Genomic DNA, 10242 nt, shown 5'->3' with positions numbered 1-10242 from the left:
AGAGTTGACTCACTGGAAAAGACTCTAATGCTGGGAGGGATTGAGGGCAGGAGGAGAAGGGGACGAGGGAGGATGAGATGGCTGGATGGCATCACCGACTCGATGGACGTGAGTCTGAGTGAACTCCCGGAGTTTGTGATGGACAGGGAACCCTGGCGTGCTGAAATTCATGGGATTGCAAAGAGTCGGACACGACTGAGAGACTGAACTGATCTGAATATTGAACAGGACCTTAAACAGCCAAAAAGAATCTGACAAAGATGAACACAGCTGGAGGCATCTTCCTCTTCGACTTCAAAGTACATCAAGGAGCTGTAGTAACCATCCCAGTGAGGAACTGGCAGGAACATAGACACATGGACTCCAGGAAAGAATAGAGCCCAGGGATGAAGCCACATGTATGTGGTCAGTTCATGAAAATCAAACCAGGAGCGAGCGAAGAGGAAATGGCAGTCTTCTTAAGAAACAGTGACAGGAAAACTGGTCACCTACATGGAAGAACATCAGTGAAGGTCATCCTCTAGATCATCTAACAGAAATCGAAGTGAAAACCCGTCATTTTGCACATGTATGAAAGATTAGTGGGACTTAAAAAAGAGCGACTGTGAACTGCTTAGTGGAAAGATTAAAAAAGTGGAAAGTAAGGTTTGTGGGCTACAGAAAGAGCTGTCAGAAACCAAAGAAGTGAAATCACAGCTAGAACATCAGAAAGTGGAGTGGGAACAAGAGCTTGGCAGCTTGAGGTACTGTACATCTCGCTTTTCAAGAAATATTCGAACTATTGTTTCCTTTAATACTGCAGAGATGTAGACATGTTATAAGGACTAGCTTATCCTCTAGGATTTTACAGAGGAGAAAGTGGTACTAGTATTGTGGAGTGTGAAGTTCTTGGAAATATAGCAGGTTCTTAACAGTGGATGCTTCTAAAAACTTAATGTATGTTTTTCCTAATCATCATTTTCATGACCATAAAGAAGTCCACCATAATGGAAACCTTATTAATTATTTAGCACATTGACGTTTGGTTGTTTTTCACTTTCTGTATTATATTTAATACTACAAGAAATGTTTTTTTCTATAAATTCATTTCTACCTTTCTAATTATTTTGAGTACATTTTCTTTAATAATATTGTATTATTTGGTCAAAGTATGAGAACTTAAAAAAGGTCTGTGATCTATATTTCTAAACTATTCTTTAAGAAGTTTATATTGCTTTACATTCCCATGCACAGATGTATACAGTAGTCATTTTCCTCAAGACAGAAAAAAATAACGGATGGAGTTTTATTCTTAACCCTCTGCATGAAAACTGTGAGAATTATTAAGTGTTTTTCATTATATTTCCCCCCATTTTACTATTTTAAACATTATGTAGAGGGAATGAAAGTTATTATAGCAATGAATAATCTCATGATTTTCTAAGAAAAGCTGTAAAAATTTTGCAGGTTCAGCTTAAAGCAAGAAGAGCAGAGAAGAAATGCTGATATGTTGTATGAAAAAATTAGGGAGCAGTGCTGGGATTCATGGGGTCGCCATGCCCCGTTATCCAGGAGCCTGAGCCCTGCCGGCCCTGAGGAGACAAAGCTCCCACCAGCTGGTCACCGAGCCCAGTCTGAAGGCAAAGCGTCCTGCCCCCGCGGGTCAGAGGGGGTTTGGCGCCCCCTGCGGGCCGCCAGAGAAGAGCAGGCAGCGCCGTGCTCACAGACCTCAGAGGGCTCACCCAGAAGCAGCTCTGCCATGAGCACTTAGACTGGAGGCCCAAAATGAAATGGAGCAGAATAGCTCCATGACCCTCCTCAAAACATGGCTAAGGAACAATCAGAGCCTGTATGGAATGCAGACATAAAAAGGAATATATTTGAGTCTGTTCTAATGAAGGGGATGAACCTAGAGCATATTAAACAGGGAAGTCAGTCAGAAAGAGAAGAACATGGAATCTAGAAGGATGGGTCTGACGAATCTGTTCACATAGCAGCAACGGAGATGCAGACATAGAGAACAGACTTACAGACAAGGGTGGGGAACAAGAGGGAGAGGGTGAGATGAATGGAGAGAGCAGCATGGATACATGTACACTGACATTTGTAAATAGACAACCAGTGGGAATTTGCTGTATGACTCAGGTAACTCAAACTATGGAGAACAGTGTGGAGATTCCTTAAAAAACTGGAAATAGAACTGCCTTATGACCCAGCAATCCCACTGCTGGGCATACACACTGAGGAAACCAGAATTGAAAGAGGCACGTGTACCCCAGTGTTCATCGCAGCACTGTTTATAATAGCCAGGACCTGGAAACAACCTAGATGTCCATCAGCAGATGAATGGATAAGAAAGCTGTGGTACATATACACAATGGAGTATTACTCAGCCATTAAAAAGAATACATTTGAATCAGTTCTAATGAGGTGGCTGAAACTGGAGCCGATTATACAGAGTGAAGTAAGCCAGAAAGAAAAACACCAATACAGTATACTAACACATATATATGGAATTTAGAAAGATGGTAACAATAACCCACTATGCGAGACAGCAAAAGAAACAGATGTATAGGACAGTCTGCTGGACTCTGTGGGAGAGGGAGAGGGTGGGATGATTCGGGAGAATGGCATTGGGGTCGCAAAGAGTCGCACAGGACTGAGCAACTGAACTGAACTGAAGAGGAAGACCAATATAGTAAAGAAGTTGAAATGAAACAGCAACTTGAACTCACTCTCAGAGCACTGGAAATGGAACCGAAGACTGTGAGAAACGATCTGAATCAGGTAGAGCAATCTTTGGTGAAATTTTCAAATTTCTGACACTATGTCAATATTATGTATAGTATCCCTTTAATTTAATATGTATTTTTAGGTTTAGAACAAAATTGTTATCTGAAGAATGAACTGTGACATTTAGAGCTTAAGTTATTAATTTCTTGCCATTCTTGGCTTCTCATAGATGGTCTGTGTATGTTTTCTGAGTGGAGGAATGGACATAAATCAAGCTTAATCATTAACATAATGGTTGGCATTTTTGATAAATTAGACAAAGTAGTATTCTTAATTCCAATCCATGTATTAATTTTGGCTTTTTTTATGTTAAAATACAAGCTAACTTGCGTTGACATTGTGAAGAAACTAGTTAAGTGCTTTGTAAAGAAATTTTCCTTCACAATACTATGTCTGCCTATGTTTTTGCTCTGTGATAAATTTAACAGGCATTTAAATTAAGATCTGAGTTATTCATCTGGGAATCCTTGTGCTTAAAAAGGCTACTTCCTTTAAACAGTTTTTTTTTTTCATTTTAGATTCTTCTCCTAAGCTTTTAACTTTTTTTTTTTTTTTAATGTATAGGCCCCAAACTTCATATAATGTCTCTCCAGGTTATAGAAGAGCGAAATGACACTCAGAAGCAGCTTTCTTGAGAATGGAATGCCAGAATGTTACAGGATGGAATTCTGGCTAATCACCTTGCCAAAAATAAAAAAAAAGATATAGAAATGGCTAATAAGGAAATGAACTGAGGTATTTTCTATAGTCATTTTCAAATATGTGTATATGTCTCTGTGTATGTATATATTTTAGAAACCAACACTACACATTATAGAAAGTGTAGAGGATTTTGAAGGCTTATATATCTATATTTTGAGGAGGGAAACATTTTCCATCTGTTGGATAAAGTAATATTTGTAATTCAGATCCGTTTGTCTGCTGCAGATAGGTAGTGACACACAATGGCCTCATCCAAGGAGAGGCCTTTAATATTTTCCACAGGAATTGATCTCAAAGTTTTTGCAACTATCTTGGAAGAGCCGGCACCCTGATCGTGGTTTAGGCAAGGAAGACAGTGTGTGGTCCACCATTGACTGCACTACCCGACCAGGTCCCTCTGCCTTGGAGTGAACGTGTCGGTCTCTCCATGCACGGCATCATCTTCAGTGTCTAAATCAGAGTCCGTTCTTGGCTTCACTGTCATTTCTTTAACCAGTACCCTATCAATGACCTTTTCACATCATTTACAGGTTTTCAATTCGTAAAAACTGTGCCATCAGTTGTTAAAACACTTTTGAACACCTTAAAAAGTTGTTTCTATAGAACAAACTTATAAAAGTCCCCCCTCCCCCTCTAAAGAAAACACACTTTGCTACTGACAGATATTCTGGTTGTTGGTGGTGATGTCATTTCCTCGAAAGATCACTAGGTTAGTTTATCACTTCCCTGATGGCGAGGAGGAGTCTATAGGCAGTTCTGAGGCCACATTGTGAATGTCATTCTTCTACTTGTGAGAAGATGAGCGCTCTGCTCTGTGTGTCCTGTTTCAGTACAGGGAATTTTGAAAACAGTGATAGATATGCCATAATATATATTAGAGATGATTATTGTGTTTTTCATTGTATTTCCCCCATGTTACTATTTTAAACATTATGAAGAGATAATGAAAGTTATTGCTGTAGCAAATAATCTCATGATTTTTTAAGAAGAGCTCTCTACATTTTACTTTATTTACCATTAGTGTGTGTACCATCAGTGAAATAAGAGGCTTACTTTGTATGTTTGTACTAAAGAAGTAACTGTGGTTTGATGTAAGAGGACTACTAGAGTCAGAAGACCTGGCGAAAAGCCTGCAGCTTATTTATATTTTTAACTTCTTCCTTTCCAGAATTATAGATAATGAGTTAATTGATGTTTGTAGAAGTGCTTAGTACAGTTATCAAAAGGGATAATTCTTCTAATTGACTGTAAAAATGTTAGAAAGATAGCATCGTCTCAGAAAAGTTTTTTATGAAATTTTGTCTATTTAAATATATAGAGAGCTAAGCTGTTACTGTGAGGTAGCTGTGTAGGTTAGGTATCAGATGCAGTGTTTTTAAAGCTGGCAAGTAGTGCTGTTCATTGAATTATAGTTGATTTACAGTATTGTGTTGTTTCAGGTATTCAGCACAGTGGTTCAGCTATATATGTATATGTGTGTGTGTGTATATATATATATACACACACACATATATATAGGGCTTCTGTGCTGGCTCATACTGTAAAGAATCTGCCTTCAATACAGGAGACCTGGATTTGATCCTTGGGTTGGGAAGGTCCTCTGGAGAAGGAAATGACTACCCACTCCAGTATTCTTGCCTGGAGAACTCCATGGGCAGAGGATTTTTCTTGTAGAATATTAAGTGTAGTTCCTTATGTTGATCCTTGTTGGTTATTTTATATATCAGTTCAGTTTCAGTTGAGTCGTGTCTGACTCTTTGCGACCCCATGGACTGCAGCACACCAAGCTTCCCTGTCCATCACCAACTCCCAGAGTTGACTCAAACCATGTCCACTGAGTTGGTGATACCATTCCAATCATCTCATCCTCTGTCATCCCCTTCTCCTCCCACCTTCAGTCTTTCCCAGCTTCAGGGTTTTTTCAAATGAGTCAGTTCTTCCCATCAGGTGGCCAAAGTATTGGAGTTTCAGCTTTACCATCAGTCCTTCCAATGAACATTCAGAACTGATTTCCTTTAAGATGGACTTGTTGGATCTCCTTGCAGTCCAAGGGGCTCTCAAGAGTCTTCTCCAACACTACAGTTCAAAAGTAACAATTCATGTATTTCATATATACTGGTGTGTATATGTTAATCCCAACTTCCTAATTTCTCCCTTCCCATACCTCCCTTTCACCTATGGTGACCATAAGTTTGTTTTCGGTGTCTGTGAAGATCTTTTTGTTTTGTAAATAAGTTCATTTTTAGATTCCACATGTAAGCAGTATGATATAATACTTGTCTTTGTCTGACTTACTTCACTTAGTGTGATAATGTCGAGGTCCAACATTCCTGTTGCTACAAATAACATTTCATTTTTATATGGCATAGTAGTATTCCATTGTACAAATAAACCATAGCAGATGCAATTTTTAAGTGTAGTCAGATCTATACATCTTTTGTTTAAGCCTTCCCAAGTTCATTGTAATTCAAAGAAAAGCCTTTCCAGTTCTGAGCTTCTTGAAAAGTCTCTTGGGGTTTCTTTTTTACTTTCACGGATTCATTGTCTTCAATTAAATTTTTGAACTTTTAGGTATTTGTGCATATATAAAGTCTGAGTTTGAACCTTATTTTTTCCATTTGGAGACACACTTCGTGTAGTATTTTCTTTTCATTGTATAAACATAGAGGTTAGTTTTTCATTTGAGAGGAAATCATGAAATGTCACTTTCAGTTCAGTTCAGTTGCTCAGTCGTGTCCGACTCTTGGCGACCCCATGAATCGCAGCATGCCAGGCCTCCCTGTCCATCACCAACTCACGGAGTTCACTCAGACTCGCATCCATTGAGTCAGTGATGCCATCCAGCCATCTCATCCTTGGTCGTCCCCTGCTCCTCCTGCCCCCAATCCCTCCCAGCATCAAAGTCTTTTCCAATGAGTCAACCCTTCGGATGAGGTGGCCAAAGTTCTGGAGTTTCAGCTTTAGCATCAATTATTCGGCACTCAGTCTTCTTCACAGTCCAACTCTGACATCCATACATGACCACAGGAAAAACCATAGCCTTGACTAGATGGACCTTCATCGGCAAAGTAATGTCTCTGCTTTTGAATATGCTGTCTAGGTTGGTCATAACTTTTCTTCCAAGGAGTAAGCATCTATTAATTTCATGGCTGAAGTCACCATCTGCAGTGATTTTGGAGCCCCCCAAAATAAAGTCTGATACTGTTTCCACTGTTTCCCATCTATTTCCCATGAAGTGATGGGACCAGATGCCATGATCTTTGTTTTCTGAATGTTGAGCTTTAAGCCAACTTTTTCACTCTCCTCTTTCACTTTCATCAAGAGGCTCTTTAGTTCCTCTTCACTTTCTGCCATAAGAGTGGTGTCATCTGCATATATGAGGTTAGTGATATTTCTCCTGGCAATCTTGATTCCAGCTTGTGTTTCTTTCAGTCCAGTGTTTCTCATGATGTACTCTGCATAGAAGTTAAATAAGCAGGGTGACAATATACAGCCTTGACGTACTCCTTTTCCTATTTGGAACGAGTCTGTTGTTCCATGTCCAGTTCTAGCTGTTGCTTCCTGACCTGCATACAGATTTCTCAAGAGGCAGGTAAGGTGGTCTGGTATTCCCATCTTTCAGAATTTTCCATGGTTTATTGTGATCCACACAGTCAAAAGCTTTGGCATAGTCAATAAAGCAGAAATAGATGTATTTCTGGAACTCTCTTGCTTTTTTGATGATCCAGTGGATGTTGGCAATTTGATCTCTGGTTCCTCTGCCTTTTCTAAAACCAGCTTGGACTGCAGTGAAAGCCGAGGCAGCGGGCAGGCGAGCAGGGGGCGGGCGGACATCTTGGGATCCGGAGAGTGGCCGGGCCGGCCGAGCAGAGGGCCGCGGACACCAGGTCTCTTCTCAGAGCGATGGGCTGCGAAGACTGAGCTGCCGCCATGATTGGAGGCTTATTCATCTATAATCACAAGGGGGAGGTGCTCATCTCCCGGGTCTACCGAGATGACATCGGGAGGAATGCAGTGGACGCCTTTCGGGTCAATGTTATCCACGCCCGGCAGCAGGTGCGCAGCCCCGTCACTAACATCGCTCGCACCAGTTTCTTCCATGTTAAACGGTCCAACAACTGGCTGGCAGCTGTCACCAAGCAGAATGTCAATGCTGCCATGGTCTTTGAATTCCTCTATAAGATGTGTGACGTAATGGCTGCCTACTTTGGCAAGATCAGCGAAGAGAACATCAAGAACAATTTTGTGCTCATATATGAGCTGCTGGACGAAATCCTAGATTTTGGCTACCCACAGAACTCGGAGACAGGTGCATTGAAAACCTTCATCACCCAGCAGGGCATCAAGAGCCAGCATCAGACAAAAGAAGAGCAGTCTCAGATCACCAGCCAGGTGACCGGGCAGATTGGCTGGCAGCGGGAGGGCATCAAGTATCGCCGGAATGAGCTCTTCCTGGATGTGCTGGAGAGTGTGAACCTCCTCATGTCCCCGCAAGGGCAGGTCCTGAGCGCCCATGTGTCAGGCCGGGTGGTGATGAAGAGCTATCTGAGTGGCATGCCTGAGTGCAAGTTTGGAATGAATGACAAGATCGTCATTGAGAAGCAAGGCAAAGGCACAGCTGATGAAACAAGCAAGAGCGGGAAGCAATCAATTGCCATTGATGACTGCACCTTCCACCAGTGTGTGCGACTCAGCAAGTTTGATTCTGAATGCAGCATCAGCTTTATCCCACCAGATGAAGAATTTGAACTCATGAGGTATCGCACCACCAAGGACATCATCCTTCCTTTTCGCGTGATCCCACTAGTTCGGGAAGTGGGACGCACCAAGCTGGAGGTCAAGGTGGTCATTAAGTCCAACTTCAAACCCTCACTACTGGCTCAGAAGATTGAGGTGCGGATCCCAACCCCACTGAACACTAGTGGGGTGCAGGTAATCTGCATGAAGGGGAAGGCCAAGTATAAGGCCAGTGAGAACGCCATCGTGTGGAAGATCAAGCGCATGGCAGGCATGAAGGAATCGCAAATCAGCGCTGAGATTGAGCTGCTGCCCACCAACGACAAGAAGAAATGGGCTCGACCCCCCATTTCAATGAACTTTGAGGTGCCATTAGCACCTTCTGGCCTCAAGGTGCGCTACTTGAAGGTGTTTGAACCGAAGCTGAACTACAGCGACCACGATGTCATCAAATGGGCGCGCTACATTGGCCGCAGCGGCATTTATGAGACCCGCTGCTAGCTGCCTGGTGGCCGCTAGCCCACCTCCCCACCCACCCTCTTCCACAGGTCTGGGTGCCCTCGGCCACCACACATCAGTGTCTCCTCCCTCCTGCTTTGCTGCCTGCCCTTTGCACTAGCCCCCGAGTCTAGGTCTGGACCAAGCACATTGCGAGTGGGACTGGTGGAGCAGTCCCTGGGCTCCCTGAACGGGGTGGTTTCAGAGGCTCCTACTCCACCATCCATCCGCCTGCCCTAGCCCACTGCCAGGCTCTTGAGTTCTGTGACCAAAGCCAAGTGGGCTCCTTCTCCTCCCCTCTCCTGTGGCCACATCTCTGGAGTGGGAGGGTTGGCTGCCCCTCACCTCGGAGCTCCCCCAAAGGCCAGTAACGGATCTCCAGCCCTCAATTCCTACTCTGCTTTGGGATAGTGTGAGCTTCATTTTGTACACGTGTGACTTCGTCCAGTTATAAACCTAATAAACTCTGTAGAATGGAAAAAAATAATAAAACCAGCTTGAACATCAGGAAGTTCACTGTTCACGTATTGCTGAAGCCTGGCTTGGAGAATTTTGAGTATTACTTTACTAGCATGTGAGATGAGTGCAATTGTGTGGTAGTTTGAGCATTCTTTGGCATTGCCTTTCTTTGGAATTGGAATGAAAACTGACCTTTTCCAGTCCTATGGCCACTGCTGAGTTTTCCAGACTTGCTGACATATTGAGTGCAGCACTTTGACAGCATCGTCTTTCAGGATTTGAAATAGCTCCACTGGAATTCCATCACTTCTTATTGAGTACTAATTAAAGTCTCCTTTGTTTCACTTAGGTTTCTGATAGTTGTGAAGAAGCAAAAGACCTGTTGTGCAAGAACCACATGCTGCAGGATGAAATTGCCATGCTAAGACTGGAGATAGATGCAGTGAAACATCAGCACCAGGAAAAGGAAAAGAAATATTTTGATGACATTGAAATTGTAAAAGGAAAGAATGATGATCTTCAAAAGGCAATAAAACTGAATGAGGAAATGTCAACAAAGACTATATCCCAGTATGTTAAGTCAGCTTAACGCTCCAACAGCTGAGAATACAATGCTAAACTCTAAGCTGGAGAATGAAAAAGAAAGCAAACGAAGACTGGAAATGGAAGTGGAATCCTACCGTTCTAGACTGGCTGCTGCTTCACACGATCATCATCAATGTCAAACATCAGAAAGAGACCTGGAACTTGCGTTCCAGAGAGCAAGAGATGAGTGGTTACACTTGCAGGACAAAATGAAGACCGAGGTGGCTAACCTGAAAGATAACAACGAGATGCTTTCCCAGCAACTTTCTAGAGCGGAAAAGTAAGTTCAATAACCTAGAAATTAAGCTGCATCACACGAGAGATTCTCTCAGAGGAAAGATTTTGATGTTAGAACATGTCCAGAGAGACCTAAGCCAAACAGAGTGTCAAAAGCAGGAAACTGAACACATGTATCATAACGAACAAGGCAAAGTGAATAAATATATTGGAAAGCAGGAATCCTTAGAGGAGAGATTATCTTGACTCCAG

General features: G+C 42.4%; 2 protein-coding genes across 2 annotated transcripts; both read left to right on the top strand.

The window, feature by feature from the left end:
* Positions 1–7259: 7259 nt before the first annotated feature.
* Positions 7260–9190, top strand: LOC114117541 (AP-2 complex subunit mu-like). Its single transcript, XM_042230390.2, has one exon. It carries the CDS (start codon positions 7405–7407, stop codon positions 8710–8712), a length of 1308 nt encoding a protein of 435 aa, XP_042086324.1. The 5' UTR covers positions 7260–7404; the 3' UTR covers positions 8713–9190.
* On the top strand, positions 7405–8712 carry LOC114117536 (AP-2 complex subunit mu-like). The gene has a single exon (XM_042230378.1). It carries the CDS (start codon positions 7405–7407, stop codon positions 8710–8712), a length of 1308 nt encoding a protein of 435 aa, XP_042086312.1.
* Positions 9191–10242: the final 1052 nt, after the last annotated feature.

This window comes from Ovis aries, chromosome 13, assembly GCF_016772045.2.
Source record: "Ovis aries strain OAR_USU_Benz2616 breed Rambouillet chromosome 13, ARS-UI_Ramb_v3.0, whole genome shotgun sequence".
NCBI lineage: Eukaryota > Metazoa > Chordata > Mammalia > Artiodactyla > Bovidae > Ovis > Ovis aries.
Note: the sequence above shows the minus strand (reverse complement) of the source record. Positions and strands in the feature narration are given on the sequence as shown.

What these genes read in the sequence shown, in the direction of transcription:
- LOC114117536 (XM_042230378.1), top strand. Translation starts at nt 7,405, where the DNA reads ATGATTGGAGGCTTATTCATCTATAATCACAAGGGGGAGGTGCTCATC.
- LOC114117541 (XM_042230390.2), top strand. Translation starts at nt 7,405, where the DNA reads ATGATTGGAGGCTTATTCATCTATAATCACAAGGGGGAGGTGCTCATC.